Source organism: Hemitrygon akajei, chromosome 1 (assembly GCF_048418815.1).
Source record: "Hemitrygon akajei chromosome 1, sHemAka1.3, whole genome shotgun sequence".
Classification (NCBI taxonomy): domain Eukaryota; kingdom Metazoa; phylum Chordata; class Chondrichthyes; order Myliobatiformes; family Dasyatidae; genus Hemitrygon; species Hemitrygon akajei.
The window spans coordinates 162941283-162964135 of NC_133124.1; the positions used below are offsets into that span (position 1 = coordinate 162941283).

The 22853-nt window shown below is 41.4% G+C and overlaps 1 protein-coding gene across 1 annotated transcript in view; it reads right to left on the reverse strand.

The window, feature by feature from the left end:
• The window catches only part of LOC140725358 (von Willebrand factor A domain-containing protein 7-like), an 83719-nt gene that overhangs the window by 39622 nt on the left and 21244 nt on the right, over window positions 1-22853 (reverse strand). Inside the window, exons 3-4 of the mRNA XM_073040785.1 lie at window positions 2342-2521; window positions 892-1167 (exon numbers count right to left, since the gene is read on the reverse strand). Coding sequence (XP_072896886.1) covers window positions 892-1167; window positions 2342-2521 — 456 coding nt within the window. The remainder of the gene's footprint in view (window positions 1-891; window positions 1168-2341; window positions 2522-22853) is intronic.

Consider the following 22853-nt stretch of genomic DNA (forward strand, 5'->3'; position numbering starts at 1 on the left):
TCCAGGTTTACAAACTCACCTTCCATTCCACGCTGACAAATACACTACTTTGGAAAGATCTTAGGAACCCTAACTATAGATATGTGCCTAAGACTGTTCTGGGTCTGAAGGAATATGGACGGAACGCAGGGAACTGGGATTAGCTGGGTCAGCATATTGTGTTTGGGCTGAAGGGCCTGTATCTATTCTGTATACAGGCTCTTCAGCCCTTCAATAATTAAATTGAATTATTTTTATCCCTGTCAACATGGGCAGTTTTAATACCATTTATATATCACAACACAATATTGTGATGACAATACTGTAACACACACTCCTTGTCAACCTCCTCCGCACGACATTCTCCCTCCTCTCCATCCCTGCGGCAGCACTCTCTCATTGATAACCCTTCCTGTACACTCACTCACCGCCCATATCAGGAATTCCCCACTCACCGCCCCATCACAGCATTCCCCCTCACCGCCCATATCAGGAATTCCCCACTCACCGCCCCTCCCACAGCATTCCCCCTCACCGCCCATATCAGGAATTCCCCACTCACCGCCCCTCCCACAGCATTCCCCCACACCGCCCATATCGGGAATTCCCCACTCACTGCCCCTCCCACAGCATTCCCCCTCACCGCCCATATCGGGAATTCCCCACTCACTGCCCCTCCCACAGCATTCCCCCTCACCGCCCCTCCCACAGCACACCATCCACACCATCCCTCCCGTTCTGCACCCTCCTCAACAACCCTCCCATGGAATTCCTTCCTCACTGCCCCTCCCACAGTGCTCCCACCTTACCACCCTTTCCACAGTGCTCCCTCCTCATGCCCTCCCATGGAATTCCCTCCGCACTGCCCCTCCCACGGTGCTCCCTCCTCACCGCTCCGAGGGCTGGACCTACCTGTAGTGTGTGGAGAGTGGAGCCCATGGACGACAGTGCAGAGAATCGTTTGTCCTCCAGTATAGCCCTCACCACACTGGCCTTGCCCCTCAGTAGCAGCTTCTTGCCCTCCAGGATTGTCTCCGAATCAAAATGCCTCTCACTGGACAGCGCATACGCCACGTCCACCAAGGTGTTGGCCGCCCCCATCACCTTCATGCACTGACTGAACCGTCGGACAGATACCGGCTCTCCATAGTATATGGCAAAGAGTCTCTCTGCTGTCAGGTCACGGCCCTGTGGAGGAAAAGCCTTGTATTAATGTTCTGCACTTGGGGCAGACCACTGCACAGTTCCAGTCTCCGTGTCCCTGGGTCAGACCCACACCGGGAGCACCGTGCACAGTTCCAGTGTCCGTGTCCCTGGGTCAGACCCACACCGGGAGCACCGTGCACAGTTCCAGTCTCCGTGTCCCTGGGTCAGACCCACACCGGGAGCACCGTGCACGGTTCCAGTCTCTGTTTCCCTGAGTCAGACCCACACTGGGAGCACTGTGCACGGTCCCGGTCTGTGTATCCCTGGGTCAGACCCACACCGGGAACACCGTGCACGGTCCCGGTCTCCGTGTCCCTGGGTCAGACCCACACCGGGAGCACCGTGCACGGTTCCAGTCTCCGTGTCCCTGGGTCAGACCCACACCGGGAGCACCGTGCACGGTTCCAGTCTCCGTGTCCCTGGGTCAGACCCACACCGGGAGCACCGTGCACGGTTCCAGTCTCCGTGTCCCTGGGTCAGACCCCCACCGGGAGCACCGTGCACGGTTCCAGTCTCCGTGTCCCTGGGTCAGACCCCCACCGGGAGCACCGTGCACGGTTCCAGTCTCCGTGTCCCTGGGTCAGACCCCCACCGGGAGCACCGTGCACGGTTCCAGTCTCCGTGTCCCTGGGTCAGACCCCCACCGGGAGCACCGTGCACGGTTCCAGTCTCCGTGTCCCTGGGTCAGACCCCCACCGGGAGCACCGTGCACGGTTCCAGTCTCCGTGTCCCTGGGTCAGACCCCCACCGGGAGCACCGTGCACGGTTCCAGTCTCCGTGTCCCTGGGTCAGACCCCCACCGGGAGCACCGTGCACGGTTCCAGTCTCCGTGTCCCTGGGTCAGACCCCCACCGGGAGCACCGTGCACGGTTCCAGTCTCCGTGTCCCTGGGTCAGACCCCCACCGGGAGCACCGTGCACGGTTTCAGTCTCCGTATCCCTGGGTCAGACCACATCTGATTTAATAGTCTCATATCCCCACTTTGGATGGATCCATCATTGATGACATTCCCAACAACGTCCATGTCACATGTATTCTGGGAAACAGACTGCAAATACAGAATCCTTTTGTGTAATCCACTCTCACTCCCCTACACAGCCTCCCCATCCTCCTTCCAGTCAAAGAACTGAGCACAGATTAATGCACCCTCACTTACATCAGCCTGGAAGATACCCTGGGGCACAACGTTTCCTCGCGGACTGGGAACTTGCTGGAAGACCGTGAGGATGGCTTGGAGGGCAGCCGTCTTGGTAATATTGTAATGTGTTCGGCTACCACTTCCGAAGTTTGGCATGAAGCATCGGATGAGCCCGGCAGCCACTAGAAGCAGGAAGACCTGCGGAAGGAATCTCACCATCTTGAGCTCTCCCCTGTAACACAGAACAAATGGTGACAAGGCTACTCAGCCCATCGGTGCTACCCCACTGCTTCATCACAACTCTCGACTGACAATCTCCATCTTCCAGCCCGTTTCCTGCTCACTTTAAAACAGATAATTCTATTTAAAACATCATAGGAAATCGACATTCAGCCCACAATATCTGTGCTGCTCACCATGCTGAATTAAACTAAATCCCTTCTACCTGCACGTGGACAATATCTACACATTCAATTGCCTATTTCAGAGCCTCTCAATCACGTCTGTTGCTTCTGCCTCCATCACCATCTTTGGCAGCACATTGCAGGTACCCAGCACTCTTTGTGTAAAAAATAATGCCCTGTCCTTCTTTAAACTTTCATTCCTCTCACCTCAATCTGTCCTCAAGTAGCTGACATTCAAAGTTCAAAGGAAATTTGTTATCAAAGAATGTTTATGTCACCATATGCTACTCTGAGAGGAGAATAATGGTAAGGTTATGTACGTGGGTTTATTGCCCGTTCAGAAATTCCAAACCAACACGTTTGTCCAATCTCCCCTTCAAACTCAGGTTTCCCTGATCAGGGTCACTTGAGACCATGAGAGGAGATGGTGGATGTCCGTAAGAGCATCTGAGGCATATCACAAGTTCTGGTTCTGTGACCACTGACACTGGGCACATTCTCTGATGAGTATTAATGATGGCTGAGCTCTCCAGTCTTGTGAAGACACTGCCCAGAAGCAGGCGATGGCAAACCACTTCCTGGAGAAAAGTTTGCCAAGAACAACCATGGTCATTGTCATGGAAACACTAACTGAGAACCCCCAGAGTGAATTCGAGTTTCATTTTAAGTGTTTATTAACATGACATCATGGAGAGTCTGCAGCAGTCTCCACCACCACCAAAACTGATTTTAGGTAAAACCGAGCTCATATTTATACAGCAAAACAAACAACTTCACATAACTTTGTTTGGCATCCCAAGGTTAGTACATGATCAATTGCTTAAAAGACATGTCAATTATCTCTCAGCGTGTCGAACAGTTCTTCCTGCTTCCTGTTATCAGGACTCATAATTTACCCCCAGGCGCATCCTCCCTCCTGGTTCCAGGGGTCTAGTGTCTTATATATTGGATTTCCAGGTACTGCACTTATCATCCAAGGTTATTCTCGACACACATCAGCTGTCTTAAGCCCAGCTGCTCCAGAATGGTCAAGTATCCCATCATACACTATATAACAATTACAGCATGGAAACAGGCCATCTTGGCCTCTTCTAGTCCGTGCCGAATGCTTACTCTCACCTAGTCCCACAGACCTGCACTCAGCCCATAACCCTCCATTCCTTTCTTGTCCAGATACCCGTCAAGTCTCCCCTCAACCTTCTACGCTTCAAAGAATAAAGACCTAACTTGTTCAACCTTTCTCGGTAACTTAGGTGCTGAAACCCAGGCAACATTCTAGTAAATCCCCTCTGTACTCTCTATTTTGTTGACATCTTTCCTATAATTCGGTGACCAGAACTGTACACAATACTCCAAATTTGGCCTCACCAATGCCTTGTACAATTTTAACATTACATCCCAACTCCTATACTCAATGCTCTGATTTATAACGGACAGTATACTGTTACGTACCCCGTAACTGGGTGTCTTACCAGCAAAGATAGAAGTGTCCGTTGGAGTCTGGTGATACTATTTTCAACAATATTTATTAGCAAAAATATACAAAATAATTTCAATGCGAATATACAGAGAATATACATTAGCAATACTAAACCTAAAAGTGTGGGTATAATAATAATAATCACTAATGAAACAAGCTCTATCGTTGTCTAGGGGATAATGAATTGTCAGATGGAAATATAAAGTTCAGTTCAGTTCATGCAGGCTGCCGTAGTTGTTTGTCAATGTGTTGCAATTGTTGGAGAGAGAGAGAGAGAGAGAGAGAACGTGTGAACAGTAACAGCTATTATCTTGCCAACCTTCCTTTACGATTTTGATCCATCGATGCGTTGTTGTTGTGGCCATTCATGTATGACCCCTCCGTCCTTTAGCTAGACCGTTCTTCCGTGGTGGACTCATCACCCAGGCAAGGGTGGACACACACACAAGCCCCCACCAGTCTCGCTACAAAACACTGTGAGTTAAAATTTACCGACCCTTCGTTTGGTCCCGGTCTCCCACCCTGTCTCGTGGGGTTTCTGATGCTCATTAGCGTTTCTCCTGGTGCGACTGAGGGGTGTTACCCCAGACCTCACTTTTATCCCCACTCACGGGGTCTCAGGTGTCAATCAGGTTGGGATGATGTAACCCATTAAACCAGCCCACTCTGGTTGCCCCCGGAGGGGTTTCACTGAATAGAACAGTACCAAGTAAACAATCCTTCTCCAAAAGACAATAGCAGTAATCAATGGTTCCGCTCCTCTTTTGTGAGCTGTGTCTCTCTCTCATTAACTTCCATGAGCTGTTATCAAATAACAACTGCCCTGGCAGCTTTCCTTTGTCTCTCTCACTTCCTTGATAGCAGCATCGAAATAGTAGCAACTTGTGATTCTCCAAAAAAGGGGGGGGGGCATGGGCGACTCTGCACCCCTCTGCCCATCAGAGTTGTTCATCCTTCATAACAATACCAAAAGCTTTCTTCACCACCTATCCACATGAGATTCCACCTTCAGGGAACTATGCACCATTATTCCTAGATCACTCTGTTCTACTGCATTCTTCAATGCCCTACCATTTACCCTGTATGTCCTATTTTGATTAGTCCTACCAAAATGTAGCACCTCACACTCATCAGCATTAAACTCCATCGGCCATCTTTCAGCCCACTCTTCTAACTGGCCTAAATCTATCTGCAAGCTTTGAAAACCTGCTTCATTATCCACAACACCACCTATCTTAGTATCATCTGCATGCTTACTAGTCCAATTTACCACCCCATCATCCAGATCATTAATGTATATAACAAACCATTGGACTCAGTACAGATCCTTGAGGCACACCACTAGTCACCGGCCTCCAACCTGACAAACAGTTATCCACCACTACTCTCTGGCATCTCCCATCCAGCCACTGTTGAATCCATTTCACTCCTTCAATATTAACACCTAACGATTGAGCCTTCCTAACTAACCTTCCATGTGGAACCTTGTCAAAGGCTTTACTGAAGTCCATATGGACAACATTCACTGCTTTACCCTCGTCGACTTTCCCAGTAACCTCTTCAAAAATTCATTAAGATTTGTCAAACATGACTTCCATGCACAAATCCATGTTGACTGTTCCTAATCATACCCAGTCTATCCAGATAATTATATATACCATCTCTAAGAATACTTTCCAGTAATTTACCCACCACTGACGTCAAACTGACAGGCCTATAATTGCTAGGTTTACTCTTAGAACCCTTTTTAAACAATGGAACAACATGAGCAATACGCCAATCCTCCGGCACCATCCCCATTTCTTTTCTTTTTAAATCTTTTTATTAATTTTAAGAAAAACATAGATGAAATAAGAATACAAAGTGTTTGAGAATACATAATTAATAGTTTAAATAGACAATCAGATATATAATAATCAATATATAAGGCCTCCCAAACTCAAAGTATTTATGTAAAAGAAACAGAAAAAGAAAAAAAAAACCAAAAAAAAAGAGAGAAAAAAACTAACCAACATGGGCCGTTGCATAATGTTAAATACATACAGTAGTGCCAATAACTCCGAACCTCCATCCAAATAATTAAGGATAATAAAAGTAAGGTTCAGGAAAACTCAGTTTAGCTCATATGAAAATGTTGAATAAATGGTCTCCAAGTTTCTTCAAATTTAACTGAAGAATCAAAAACCACGCTTCTAATTTTTTCTAAACTCAAACAAGAGATAGTTTGAGAAAACCACTGAAATACAGTTGGAGGATTAATTTCTTTCCAATTCAGTAAAATAGATCTTCTAGCCATTAATGTAACAAATGCAATCATTCGTTGTGATGAAGCGGATAAACGGTTATTTTCCATCATTGGTAAACCGAAAATTGCAGTAAAAGGATGCGGTTGGAAATTGATATTTAAAACTCTTGAAATAATATTAAAAATATCTTTCCAATAATTTTGTAAACAAGGACAAGACCGAACATATGAGTCAATGAAGCAACATCAGAATGACATCTGTCACAGGTTGGATTAACATGAGAATAAAATCGAGCAAGTTTATCCTCAGACATATGAGCTCTATGTACAACCTTAAATTGTATTAGGGCATGTTTAACACAAATAGAGGACGAATTTACCAATAATAAAAAATTTTCCCATTGCTCAGTAGATATAGGACAGTGCAATTCTTCTTGCCATTCCTTCTTAATTTTTTTCTGATACATCTGGCTGTAAATTCATAATCATATTATAAATGATAGCTACTAAACCCTTTTGACAAGGATTGAGGGCTAAAATTCTTTCTGTAATGTCCAATGGACATTCTTTCAAAAAAGACTTTAATTCATTATACAAGAAATTTCTGACTTGCAAATACCTAAAAAAATGGGTTTTAGGTAAATTATATTTATTAGATAGCTGTTCAAAGGACATAATGTTATCATCCAAAAACAGATCACGAAAACATGTTATACCTTTTGTTTTCCATAAAAGAAAAGCTTGATCCATAGATGAAGGCCGAAAGAAATAGTTAGATATTATAGGACATGATAAAATAAACTTACTCAAACCAAAAAATTTACGAAATTGAAACCAAATTTGTAATGTATATTTGACTATGGGATTAGTTATCTGTTTATTCAATTTGAATAAAGAAAAAGGAAGTGAAGATCCTAAGATTGAAATCAGTGAAAAATCTTGCACAGATTTACATTCCAAATTTACCCATTGTGGGCAAGCAGCTATAGTCAATTCTTGTGTCCAGAATATTAAATACCCTATATTAACTGTCCAATCGTAAAATCTTAAGTTTGGTGGAGCCAAGCCGCCCTCCTTCTTAGGCTTCTGTAAATATTTTTTGCCTACTCTAGGATTTTTGTTCTGCCACAAATAAGAAGATATTTTAGAGTCAACAGTATCAAAAAAAGATTTAGGAATAAAAATTGGTAATGCTTGAAATAAATATAAAAATTTAGGTAGTATCATCATCTTAATAGCATTAACTCTGCCAACCAATGACAAAGATAGTGGAGACCACCTAATAGCAAGTTGCTTGATTTGGTCAATTAAAGGTAAAAAAAATAGCTTTAAATAAATCTTTATGTTTTTTAGTAATTTTAATACCTAAATAAATAAAATAATCTGTAACAATTTTATATGGTAAATGTTTATAAATTGGAACTTGCATATTTAATGGAAATAGTTCACTCTTATTAAAATTCAATTTATAACCAGAAAAGTTACTAAATTGAGCAAGCAAAGAAGAAATAGCAGGAATAGATCTTTCACGGTCAGATATATATAATAACAAATCATCAGCATATAATGATACCTTATACGTCATCTCCCCACGGCTAATACCCAGAATATTGGGTGATTCACGAATAGCTATAGCCAAAGGTTCTAAAGCGATGTCAAATAGTAAAGGACTTAAAGGACAACCTTGCCTTGTACCACGAAATAGCTGAAAGAAAGGGGATCTTTCATTATTGGTAAAAACTGAAGCTAAGGGTTTATGGTATATTAATTTAATCCATGATATAAATTTTGAACTAAAATTAAAATGTTGCATTGTATTAAATAAATATGGCCATTCAACTCTATCAAATGCTTTTTCGGCATCTAAAGAAATTACACATTCTGGTATTTTAGATGAAGAGGTATAAATAATATTAATTAATTTTCTAATGTTAAAAGATGAATAGCGATTTTTAATAAATCCAGTCTGATCTTCAGAAATAATTCGAGGTAATATATTTTCTAATCTAATAGCCAAAATTTTACTAAAAATCTTAAAATCCGTATTCAACAAGGATATAGGCCGATAGGATGCGCATTCAGTAGGGTCTTTATCTTTTTTAAGAATTAAAGAAATAGAAGCTTCATAAAAAGATTGTGGTAATTTGCCTATACTTAATGCATCTTTAAAAATTTTACAAAGCCAAGGAGAAAGTATAGAAGAAAAATATTTTAAAAATTCTGCAGAAAAACCATCTGGACCAGAAGCTTTACCTGAATTCATTGAAAAAATAGCCTTTTCTATTTCAGACTCCGTAATAGGTGTATCTAAAAATACGCTATCCTCAACAGTTACTTTTGGGATATTCAATTTCCTTAAAAATTCATTTATTATAGAAGAGTCCTTAGTAAATTCTGATTGATATAAGGAATTATAAAAATCTTGAAAGGCTTTATTTATCTCTTTGTGGTCGATCGTCAGAGTACCATCTTGTTTACGAATCCTAGTCATTTGTCGTTTATCCGAAACAATTTTCAATTGGTTAGCCAATAATTTACCAGATTTATCTCCATATATATAGAATTGGGTTTTTGATTTAATTAACTGACTTTCAATCGAAGAGGATAACATCCCCATTTCTAATGACATTTGAAATATTTCTGTCAGAGCCCCAGCTATTTCTACACTAACCTCCCTCAAGTTCCTAGGGAATATCCTGTCAGGATCTGGAGATTTATCCACTTTTATATTCCTTAAAGGTGCCAGTACTTCTGCTTCTTTCATCATCATAGTTTCCATAACTACCCTACTTGTTTCCCTTACCTTACACAATTCAATATCCTTCACAGTGAATACTGAAGAAAAGAAATTGTTCAAAATCTCCCCCATCTCTTTTGGCTCCACACACAGCTGTCCACTCTGATTCTCTAAGGGACCAATTTTATCCCTCACTATCCTTTTGCTATAGAAACCCTTTGGATTTATTTTCACCTTACTTGCCAAAGCAACCTCATATCTTCTTTTAGCTTTTCTAATTTCTTTCTTAAGATTTTTTTTACATTCTTTATATTCCTTGAGCACCTCATTTACTCCATGCTGCCTATATTTATTGTAGATCTCTCTCTTTTTCCAAACCAAGTTTCCAATATCCCTTGAAAACCATGGCCCTCTCAAACTTTTAACCTTTCCTTTCAACCTAACAGGAACATAAAGATTCTGTACCCTCAAATTTTCACCTTTAAATGACCTCCATTTCTCTATTACATCCTTCCCATAAAACAAATTGTCCCAAGCCACTCCTTCTAAATCCTTTCGCACCTCCTCAAAGTTAGCCCTTCTCCAATCAAAAATCTCAATCCTTGGTCCAGTCTGATCCTTCTCCATAATTATATTGAAACTAATTGCATTGTGATCACTGGACCCGAAGTGCTCCCCAACACATACCTCCGTCACCTGACCTATTTCATTCCCTAACAGGAGATCCAACACTGCCCCTTCTCTAGTTGGTACCTCTATGTACAAAATACTATCCTGCACACATTTTACAAACTCCAAACCATCCAGTCCTTTTACAGTATGGGCTTCCCAGTCTATGGGTGGAAAATTAAAATCTCCCACAATCACAACCTTCTGCTTACTACAAATATCTGCTATCTCCTTACAAATTTGCACCTCCAATTTTTGCTCCCCATTAGATGGTCTATAATACACCCCTGTGAGTGTTACTACACCGTTCCCATTCCTCAATTCCACCCAAATAGTCTCCCTAGACGAGCCCTCTAATCTATCCTGCCAGAGCACCGCTGTAATATTTTCTCTGACAAGCAATGCAACACCTCCCCCTCTTGCCCCTCCGATTCTATCACACCTGAAGCAACAAAATCCAGGAATATTTAGTTGCCAATCACACCCCTCCAGCAACCATGTTTCACTAATAGCTACAACATTATATTTCCAGGTATCAATCCGTGCTCTAAGCTCATCCACCTTTCTTACAATGCTCCTAGCATTAAAATAGATGCATTTAAGAAATTCTCCACCTCTTACTCTCTGTTTATTCCTAACGATGCAAACAACTTTACTATCTTTTTCTTCCTTCTCTCCTACATCTTCGGTCTGAGCACTGCCCTTCTCTATCACCTGCCTATCCTCCCTCACACACTGTTTACTAGCTTTCTCTATTTGTGAACTAACCTCCTCTCTCCTAGTCTCTTCAATTTGATTCCCACCCCCCAACCATTCTTGTTTAAAGTCTCCCCAGTAGCCTTAGAAAATCTCCCTCAAAGAAAATTGGTCCCCTTAAGATTCAAGTGCAGCTCGTCCTTTTTGTACAGGTCACACCTGCCCCAGAAGAGGTCCCAATGATCCAGAAACTTTAATCCCTGTCCCCTGCTCCAATCCCTCAGCCATGCATTTATCCCCCACCTCATTCCATTCCTACTCTCACTATTGCATGGCACGGGCAGTAATCCTGAGATTACTACCTTTGCGGTCCTTCTTCTCAACTCCCTTTCTAACTCCCTATATTCTCCTTTCAGGACCTCTTCCCTTTTCCCACCTATGTCATTGGTTCCTATATGTACTAGTTTTAACCATTTCTACCAGAGCCGTGGAAAGACCATCATTGCCTATATCATACTACACGGCACATAATGAATGAATGAACAACTGTTTTGTTTGCCTGCACTGCACTTCCTCTGGAGCTGATAAGCTTTATTCTGCATTCTCTTATTGTTTTACCTTGTCCTTTCTTTTTACAATATTTTTATTCAGAAGAAAAAAAACAAGATAGATAACACATAAAAAAACACACAGATACATCTCCACATAACTTGTGTACATTCATATACTGTGATAAAATTGATCAAAATGTTGTAGCATTACACATAAAGGTATACCACTCTGTAATCAAAAATTTAAAGATAGGTCATACATCATAAAAGAATTTTTTTATATAAAAAAGTCAACCCCCTACCAACTACCAAAGAAAAAAGCTGATGGATGATAATAGATAAATTAGAAAAGAAAACATATTCGCTTAAGAAGAGAAGATAAAAATATACATAAAAGTCTGTGCACTGTTAAACTTTATAAATTGGAAAAGTAATTTAGGAAAGGTCCCCAAATATCATAAAAAGATTGTTTCGAATTTAAGACTGAGCAGTGGATCTTTTCTAAATTTAAATAAGACATAATATCACGTAGCCATTGAAGGTGTGTAGGAGGGGTAGACTCCTTCCATTTAAGCAAGATTACTCTCCTTGCTAAAAGAGAGGTAAAAACTAAAACCTGTAGGTTAGAAGTATTTAAAGTTATATCTTCATCTGCAATAATACCAAACAAGATAGTAAGGGGATTTGGGTCAAATTGGATCCTAAAAAGTTGTGAGAAGGTATGGAATACTTCCCACCAAAACTTTTCAATTTTAGGGCAAAACCAAAACATATGGATTAAAGAGGCATCAGCAGAGTTGCATTTATTACAAATTGGAGAAACATTCGGATAAAAACTGGACAGCTTCTGTTTAGAAATGTAAGCTCTATGAACCACTTTAAATTGTAGAAGAGAATGACGAGCACAGAAAGATGATTTATTAACCCGTTTAAGAATTTTATTCCATCTTTCATCAGAAATCTGACAATTTAGGTCAACCTCCCAACTTTTTTTTATTTTATCTAAAAAGTCTTGTCTAGATTCAATCAACAAGTTATATATACCAGTAATAGAACCATTAACAGAAGGTTTTAAATTTAAAAGATCGTCCAGTAAATTTTTATCAGGACCTATAGGAAAAGTAGTTAATTGTAAAAGTAAGAAATCTCTAATTTGAAGGTATCTGTAAAAATGTGTTTTTGGGAGTGCAAATTTAGTTGACAATTGGTCAAATGAAGCAAGAGATCCTGAGATAAACAGGTCCCAAAAACACTTAATACCTAGTTCATCCTAATCCTTAAAGACTTTGTCAGTCACGGAAGGGATAAAAAAAAATTAAGGAGAATGGGAGATAATAATGAAAAGTTTGCTAAACTAAAAAATTTCCTAAATTGAGACCAAATCCTTAAAGTTTGCTTAACAATTATGTTATCTATTATTTTATTTGCTAAAAAAGAAGAATATGATCCAAGAAGAGAGACAATAGAGGATTTTTTTTTTACACAATTAACTTCTAAGGACACCCATGATGGGCAATCTTTACGATAAATATAATAAGACCAGAAAGTAATATTCCTTATATTGGCAGCCCAATAGTAAAACCTAAAATTGGGTAGGGCTAATCCAACCATCTCTTTATTTCTTTATAGGTAAACTTTACTTAAACGAGCTTGCTTGTTATTCCAAATATAAGATGTTAAAATTGAATCTAAAGAATCAAAGTAGGTCTTAGGAATAAAAATAGGTAAGGCCTGAAAAAGATATAAAAATTTAGGAAGAATCTTCATTTTAATTGAATTAATTCGGCCAATTAGAGATAAAGAAAGAGGAGACCATTTAGAAAACGTCTTTTTCACATAATTCAATAAGGGGTTTAAGTTTTCTTTAAATAAATTCTTGAAGTTTTTAGTAATTGTTACACCTAGATATGTAAATTGACTTGTAACAACTTGGAACGGAAATTTGGCATTTGATGACATTAGGTCATTTAAAGGAAATAACTCCATTTTATGTAAGTTCAGCTTATATCCTGAAAAAGAACTAAACTGGGAAATTAAAGAAAGAACCGAAGGTAAAGAAGTTTCAGTGTTAGAGATAAAAAGTAAAATATCATCAGCGTATAATGAAATTTTATGAGTCATACCTTCCCTTAGTATACCAGAAATGTCCTTAGATTCTCGAAATGCTGTTGCTAAGGGTTCTATAGCTAAAGCAAAAAGTAAAGGACTAAGAGGGCAACCTTGTCTAGTTCCCCGCTGTAATTTGAGAGTTAGTAATAACCTGAGCGGTAGGAGACAAGTAAATTAATTTAACCCAACGAATAAAATTGGGCCCAAAATTAAACTTTTCTAAGGTCTTAAAAAGATAATTGCACTCAATCCTATCGAAGGCTTTTTCTGCATCTAAGGATAATATACACACTGATTTTTTTTGGATGGTGAATATATCACATTCAATAACTGACGTATATTAAAATGTGAGTAACGATTTTTAATAAATCCTGTCTGGTCATGTGATATAATAGATGGTAGAATATTTTCAAGTCTTCGAGCTAAGATTTTGGATAAGAGTTTTGCATTAACATTTAATAAAGAGGTTGGTCTGTATGAAGAACATTCAGCTGGATTTTTTTTTAAGAATAAGAGAAATAAAAGCTTCATAAAAAGATTGAGGGAGTTTACCTGATTTAAAGGACCCTGATAAAACAGAGGATAAATAAGGTGTAAGTAACGTAGTGAGAGTTTTATAAAACTCCCCAGGAAAGCCATCAGGTCCTGGGCTCTTATAGGTATTCATATAGGTATCATCTGAAGAAGAGTCAGACTGATACAACTTAAGGTAAAAGTCTTTAAATACATTGTTAATTTCAGAATGGTCGGATGTCTTAGTTCCATTATCTTTAAAAATTTCTGTGATTTGATGATTAACTGTAAAAGATTTTAAGCGATTGGCTAATAAACTACCTGTTCTATCCCCGTGAATGTAAAATTGAGTTTTATCTCTCAACAGCTGTTGTTCAATTGGGTAAGTCAGCAGAAGATTATACTTGGATTGGATTTCAACATGCTTATTATATATAGTTGTATCTGGAGATAGGGCATACTTTTGATCAAGATCTTTTAATATCGCTGCTAGGTCAGACCTTTCTTTGTCAGCTTTTTTCTTTATATAGGTAGAGTAAGAGATAATTTCTCCATGAATATATGCTTTAAAAGTACCAGCAGTATCTCCTTTAAAATTTTCTTTAAATAAAGAAGTAATATGGTTTTCCAAAAACTTAAGAAAATTTTTATCAAATAACAATGATAAGTTAAAATGTCAACTTCTATTTGGTACAGAGTAAACAGGTAATCGTAAAGCCAGAAGCACAGGTGCATGATCAGACAAAGCAGTCTCCTTATAATCACAGGATCGTACCAGTGGAAGCAAGTTTCTATCTATAAAAAATAATCAGTCCGAGAGTACATATGATGAACCTGAGAGAGATATGAATATTCCTTTTCTTGGGAGTGTAAAAAATGCCACACATCGAGAATACCACATTGAAATAGAAAAGATTTAAAAAGTAGGACTGATTTATTAGTGACAGGGATTTTACTTGAAGAGTGGTCTAATATAGGGTCAAGCCAAAAATTAAAATTTCCACCCATCACTAAGGAATACCGATTCAAATCAGGCAGAAAAGAGAAAAGATGTTCAAAGAACAAGGGGTCATCTATATTTGGAGCGTATACATTCGCAAATACGATTAGTTTATTCTCAAGACTACCTGAAACAATAACAAAGCGCCCATTTGTATCAGAAATTACATTATGTTGAATAAAAGATACATTCTGATCAAACAGGATAGAGACGCCTCTCGATCTAGATTGAGAGGGTGAGTGAAAATGTATACCCTTCCATCCTTTGAAAAAGCGTGAAATATCATCTTTACGAATATAGGTTTCTTGGAGAAAGATTATACGAGTTTTAAGTTTCCTGATATAAGAGAAAATCTTATTTTGTTTAACAGGGTTATTTAGACCTTTCACATTAAAGTTGAGTATATTAATAAAAGAATCCATCAAATATCCCTTAATAATGTATAAAAAGTAATCACAGACATGTAGATAGCGAATAAATAAAACAGTAAAAACCTCCAATCCACTTTCTGGAAGAACTCATTTCCCCCCTCCCTCCCCCCAAAGAGAAATATCAGCCAAGGGAGGCTGAAGGCTAATTCTAACGTTCCCAACCCAAAACTCCAGTGGCTCCAAAAAATATATATGTATAGCTGTGCTGAATAAACGATTGTAAATATATGTATACAAAAACAAAATATCAAAGTAAATTAGTTCGCTATTTACGAGAAAAAACCATGGAAAAATACAAGTATTAGTCTCGGTAAAAAGGAAAGACAGATAAGGAAAATCAATAAGTAAAACAACATATACTCGTGGGTGCAAAAAAAAGGAGTAAAGAAACATATAGAAAATAATTAGAAAGGGAAGCGGTTTAGATAACTTCCTACATGACTAATTTAAGGCATTCAAGGGAGAAAAAAAAACCAAAATGACAAAATGTAAAATAATGAAAAAAATCAAAAACCAGCAATAGAATATTGTATACTATTGAAAAACAGTAAAAGACCGAAAAGTGTATAAATAATCAAAAGATAGGAAAAATCTGAATGAATTTAAAGCAAAACACCCTATAGTTTCATTCCTCAGTGATTACTACATGTACACCCTACATAATTACTTTCAGTCAAATTACTAAAAGGAAGGTAAAAATAAAAGTAACACTGAGAGAGCATACACGAGGAAATCTGCAGATGCTGGAAATTCAAACAACAACACACACAAAGTGCTGGTGGAACACAACAGGCCAGGCAGCATCTACAGGGAGAAGCGCTGTCGACGTTTCGGGCCGAGAGCATAATGTTTTGTTTAAAAAGAGCTGCGAGAAAGTAACATGAGAGGACCCAAATAAAGGCGGAAAACAGCAAAAGAGAAATTGGATGCGGTCTGCCTGCATATTTTGCATAGTTTGAAAGATAACAAGGCGCCAGTTACTTAATCAAACAAATGATTAAAACTTCGTAAAACCAAGAGACCTTGTTATCAACAAAGCGCCAATTACTTGATTGAACACCTGAAATTAAAACATTTAGCATAAAGCAACTCGAAGTTGAATTTAAGCATGGAGACTTTGTAAAAATTTCTTAGCTTCTTAAGGCTTCGTAAACCAAGAAACCTTATTATCAGAAGTAGTAACCTTGAGTTTACACGGATCTCTGAGAGAAAGGCGACAGCCAAGCTTAAAAAGATCAGACATGATGCATATCATATTTTTTACTGAGTTAAGTATTGTATGTAATTAGTTTTGCTACAACAAGTGTATGGGACATTGGAAAAAAGTTGAATTTCCCCATGGGGATGAATAAAGTATCTATCTATCTATCTATGTATCTATGAGCTCTTTAAAAGCCTGTCCTAGCTCTTAGAACTTCCGGTGGATAATCTTGAACGATCCGAAACTGTTAATCACAAAATTGTAATATGCGTTTTTTCCTTGATTCACGAAGGATCTGTTCTTTAATCTGATAGTCGTAAAAGCGAATGATAATAGAGTGAGGTTTGGCAGGATCCCAATTAGGCGGGGTAACTCGGTGAATGCGCTCAAATTTTGGTAGTTCCAATAATATATCAGGGAATAAATCTTTCAGCATTTGAGCACAAAAATCGATAGGTTTTTCAGGAAGCCCAAGAATTCTGATATTGCACCTTCGGTTCCTGGTCTCCAAATCTGTTAGTTTCTTCAGTAACGCGTCGTAATTTTTAAGTTGTTCCTTAGAAATTTTCTTGGATCCTTCGATATCCTTCTGCAACACCGGCAGAGATTCTTCGTGTAGCTTAATACGAATTTCGTGGTCATTCACAGTCTGCTGTATACTTCCAAGTTTCCGATTAAGCGTTTTCAGTTCAGATTTAACCAGGTCGAAGGAATTCTGTAACAAGTCAAACTTGGATTCCAGGTCATCCAGTTTATCCAATTTTTCGAGTCTCTCTGACATTTGTTGAGACATTTCAGCCAAAGTCTCTAAAGTAACCTCTTTTCTAGAGTGTTTTCTACTCATGGTGCTCTCACCGAGATAGGTTTAAACAGCAAAGTAAGCGAATTATTTCTGAGCATGTAGCTACTGCAACCTACTCCATTACAGCCACCGGAAGTCTCCCCTCTTGTCCTATATGCAAAATAAACTTTTCACTGTATCTTGGTACAAGTGGCAGAAGGAGTTCAAGCCAGATAAGTGTGAAGTGGTTCATTTCTCTTTCAGTAATGGGGTGACCACAACTGAATGCAATTCTCCAGATGTGGCCTAACCAGAGTTTTATAACCGCGGGAGGAGTGGCGAGGAGGAAGGAGGAAGCATTGCGGGAAGAGGATGAGGAGGGAGTCTGAGTTCCTGAGCTATCTCGAATTGGGACGTGAACCTCTGCTGTGTCATAGGGCAATGCAGCACAGATACAGACCCTTCAGCAAATCCTGGTCACCTCTTCCACACCCTCTCCAAAGCCTACACACCCTTCCTGTAATTGGGTGACTAGAACTGCTCATCAATAACGATTTCGACAGAGTATTTTGGGCTGAAATGCTTCCCTGGATGATCCTCGGCTTTCTCAGTGCTGACAAGTCCAGACGTCGTCTAATACAAACAAACGAGATTCTGCAGGTGCTGGAGATCCAGAGTAACACACAAAATGCTGGAGGGACTCTGTTTCCTGATGGTGGAACACGAACTCATCATCGGCTCAACTATGACACTTCAATTAAACTGTCGGGGTTGAGAGCAGAAAATGAACAGGTGTTCAGCGCTGCCTGTCTGTTTGACTGATCTCTCTGTCTTCTCTCTGCTGCTGTCTGCTGGGAGGTGCAGGAGCCTTGGGTTTCGGGAGCAAACCCCGAAGCTACCGAGCTCCTGGGCAAGGTTCAGTCACCTCACCTCTCCGTGCAGGGCTCGCATTCGGGGACTCTGCAGTTTGTATTCAAAGTCTTTTGGTTTACTTTGTTTTTACTATTAATGCAATTTAATCAAGTTGCTTCAGCGCTGAACTGACTTTGTGGCTATAACCATCGGCTCAGGGCTGAACTGACTGTAGCTGTGTCTGTAACAATTGGCACAGGGCTGAACTGACTGTAGCTGTGTCTGTAACCATCGGCTCAGGGCTGAACTGACTGTAGCTGTGTCTGTAACAATTGGCACAGGGCTGAACTGACTGTAGCTGTGTCTGTAACCATCGGCTCAGGGCTGAACTGACTGTAGCTGTGTCTGTAACAATTGGCACAGGGCTGAACTGACTGTAGCTGTGGCTGTAACCATCGGCTCAGGGCTGAACTGACTGTAGCTGTGGCCTGTAACCATCGGCTCAGGGCTGAACTGACTGTAGCTGTGTCTGTAACAATTGGCACAGGGCTGAACTGACTGTAGCTCTGTCTGTAACCATCAGCACAGGGCTGAACTGACTGTAGCTGTGGCCTGTAACCATCGGCTCAGGGCTGAACTGACTGTAGCTGTGTCTGTAACAATTGGCACAGGGCTGAACTGACTGTAGCTGTGTCTGTAACCATCGGCTCAGGGCTGAACTGACTGTAGCTGTGTCTGTAACAATTGGCACAGGGCTGAACTGACTGTAGCTGTGTCTGTAACCATCGGCTCAGGGCTGAACTGACTGTAGCTGTGTCTGTAACAATTGGCACAGGGCTGAACTGACTGTAGCTGTGGCTGTAACCATCGGCTCAGGGCTGAACTGACTGTAGCTGTGGCCTGTAACCATCGGCTCAGGGCTGAACTGACTGTAGCTGTGTCTGTAACAATTGGCACAGGGCTGAACTGACTGTAGCTCTGTCTGTAACCATCAGCACAGGGCTGAACTGACTGTAGCTGTGGCCTGTAACCATCGGCTCAGGGCTGAACTGACTGTAGCTGTGTCTGTAACCATCAGCACAGGGCTGAACTGACTGTAGCTGTGGCCTGTAACCATCAGCACAGAGCTGAACTGACTGTAGCTGTGGCCTGTAGCCATCAGCACAGAGCTGAACTGACTGTAGCTGTGGCCTGTAACCATCAGCACAGAGCTGAACTGACTGTAGCTGTGGCCTGTAACCATTGGCTCAGGGCTGAACTGACTGTAGCTGTGTCTGTAACCATCAGCACAGGGCTGAACTGACTGTAGCTGTGGCCTGTAACCATCAGCACAGAGCTGAACTGACTGTAGCTGTGGCCTGTAACCATTGGCTCAGGGCTGAACTGACTGTAGCTGTGTCTGTAACCATCGGCTCAGGGCTGAACTGACTGTAGCTGTGTCTGTAACAATTGGCACAGGGCTGAACTGACTGTAGCTGTGTCTGTAACCATCGGCTCAGGGCTGAACTGACTGTAGCTGTGTCTGTAACAATTGGCACAGGGCTGAACTGACTGTAGCTGTGTCTGTAACCATCGGCTCAGGGCTGAACTGACTGTAGCTGTGTCTGTAACAATTGGCACAGGGCTGAACTGACTGTAGCTGTGGCTGTAACCATCGGCTCAGGGCTGAACTGACTGTAGCTGTGGCCTGTAACCATCGGCTCAGGGCTGAACTGACTGTAGCTGTGTCTGTAACAATTGGCACAGGGCTGAACTGACTGTAGCTCTGTCTGTAACCATCAGCACAGGGCTGAACTGACTGTAGCTGTGGCCTGTAACCATCGGCTCAGGGCTGAACTGACTGTAGCTGTGTCTGTAACCATCAGCACAGGGCTGAACTGACTGTAGCTGTGGCCTGTAACCATCAGCACAGAGCTGAACTGACTGTAGCTGTGGCCTGTAGCCATCAGCACAGGGCTGAACTGACTGTAGCTGTGGCCTGTAACCATCAGCACAGAGCTGAACTGACTGTAGCTGTGGCCTGTAACCATTGGCTCAGGGCTGAACTGACTGTAGCTGTGTCTGTAACCATCAGCACAGGGCTGAACTGACTGTAGCTGTGGCCTGTAACCATCAGCACAGAGCTGAACTGACTGTAGCTGTGGCCTGTAACCATTGGCTCAGGGCTGAACTGACTGTAGCTGTGTCTGTAACCATCAGCACAGGGCTGAACTGACTGTAGCTGTGGCCTGTAACCATTGGCACAGGGCTGAACTGACTGTAGCTGTGGCCTGTAACCATCAGCACAGAGCTGAACTGACTGTAGCTGTGGCTGTAACCATCAGCTCAGGGCTGAACTGACTGTAGCTGTGGCCTGTAACCATCAGCACAGAGCTGAACTGACTGTAGCTGTGTCTGTAACCATCGGCTCAGGGCTGAACTGACTGTAGCTGTGTCTGTAACCATCGGCTCAGGGCTGAACTGACTGTAGCTGTGTCTGTAACCATCAGCACAGGGCTGAACTGACTGTAGCTGTGGCCTGTAACCATTGGCTCAGGGCTGAACTGACTGTAGCTGTGGCCTGTAACCATTGGCTCAGGGCTGAACTGACTGTAGCTGTGTCTGTAACCATCAGCACAGGGCTGAACTGACTGTAGCTGTGTCTGTAACCATCAGCACAGAGCTGAACTGACTGTAGCTGTGGCCTGTAACCATTGGCTCAGGGCTGAACTGACTGTAGCTGTGGCCTGTAACCATTGGCTCAGGGCTGAACTGACTGTAGCTGTGGCCTGTAACCATTGGCTCAGGGCTGAACTGACTGTAGCTGTGTCTGTAACCATCAGCACAGGGCTGAACTGACTGTAGCTGTGTCTGTAACCATCAGCACAGAGCTGAACTGACTGTAGCTGTGGCCTGTAACCATTGGCTCAGGGCTGAACTGACTGTAGCTGTGGCCTGTAACCATTGGCTCAGGGCTGAACTGACTGTAGCTGTGGCCTGTAACCATTGGCTCAGGGCTGAACTGACTGTAGCTGTGTCTGTAACCATCAGCACAGGGCTGAACTGACTGTAGCTGTGGCCTGTAACCATCAGCACAGAGCTGAACTGACTGTAGCTGTGTCTGTAACCATCAGCACAGAGCTGAACTGACTGTAGCTGTGGCCTGTAACCATTGGCTCAGGGCTGAACTGACTGTAGCTGTGTCTGTAACCATCAGCACAGGGCTGAACTGACTGTAGCTGTGTCTGTAACCATCAGCACAGGGCTGAACTGACTGTAGCTGTGGCCTGTAACCATCGGCTCAGGGCTGAACTGACTGTAGCTGTGTCTGTAACCATCAGCACAGGGCTGAACTGACTGTAGCTGTGGCCTGTAACCATCGGCTCAGGGCTGAACTGACTGTAGCTGTAGCTGTAACCATTGTCTCAGCTGAACTGACTGTACCTTTGGCTGTAACCATCATCACAGGGTTGAACTAACTCCATGGCTGTGGACTCACTTTCAGGAGCTCTGCGGTTAATGCTCTGTGTGTTATTTATTTACTTTTTTATTGTTGGTATTATTTGATCTTTTTTTCACACATTGGTGTTTAACGATCTTTGTTGTGTGGGTTTTTTAAAAAACAGGTTCTGTTGTGTTTCTTTGTTTCGTGGCTGCCTGCAAGAAGAATCTCAAGGCTGTATATGGTATACATACTCCGATAATAAACGTACTTTTAACTTTGAGCCCTCTCTTTTGCGTTTATGCTGTCTTTGATTTCTCATCAGCCATGGTTGCCTCATCCTGCAGGTAGAATACTTCTCCCTGGACCATCTTAATGGTATTGGTCCGTGGCATAAAAAAGATTGGGATCCCCTGCTTACCTTAAGCTACTTAATCAAATCTGGTTCATTACAGTCCTGGATTGCCTTGTCCCTAGTGAGCTGAACCACGAGCTGCTCTAAAAAGCCATCTCATAGGCATTCTATAAATCCTCTCTCGGGATGCAGCACCAATCTGATTTTCCCAATCTTTCTGCTAATTGAAATCCCCAATGACTATCGTAACATTTCCCTTTTTACATGCCTTTTCTAACTCCTCTTGTAACTTGTACCACAACCTGGCTACTGTTCAGAGGCCCATCAGGGTCTCTTTACCCTTGTAGTTTATTCCCTCTACCCACAAGGATTCTACATCTTCCAATCCAATGTTACCTCTTTCTACCTACCTGCCTGTCCTTTCAATATAATATGCATTCTTGGATATTCAATTCACAATCATCAGCTTAAAATTTGAAGAATGTCAAATATATGCCCAAACTAAGAACCCTGAATTATACAAGAAGCGCGTTGAACTCCAAACTAAATTTAACCTTCTGTCCACTCAACCTGTCGAACGCCAACTTCTCGAAAGCAAGAGTCGCTTTTACATTCATGGGGATAAGTCTGGTAAATTCCTAGCCAATCAGCTGAGGTGCTCCAAAGCCAAACAACATATTACAAAGATCTGGAAGGAGAACGGAGACTTTACATCGGATCATTTAGAAATTAATGACGCATTCAAAAATTTTTATTCTCGGCTTTATTCCTCTGAATCCCTGAATGACAATATCTCTGTGGATCAATTTTTACAGAATCTGAATATCCCCTCACTTTCATCTGATTTCAAAGCCAAACTTAATGCGCCTATATCACTAGAAGAAATATCTTTTGCAATTTCTGCACTGTCCTCAGGGAAATCTCCTGGACCTGATGGGTTCCCTGTAGAATTTTATAAATCATTCTCTTCACTTCTTTCTCCTCAGTTACTTTCAGTATTATCTGACTCGTTTAAATACGGCAAATTGCCATCCTCTTTCAATGAGGCATCTATTATTCTTCTTTTAAAAAAGGGCACAGACCCA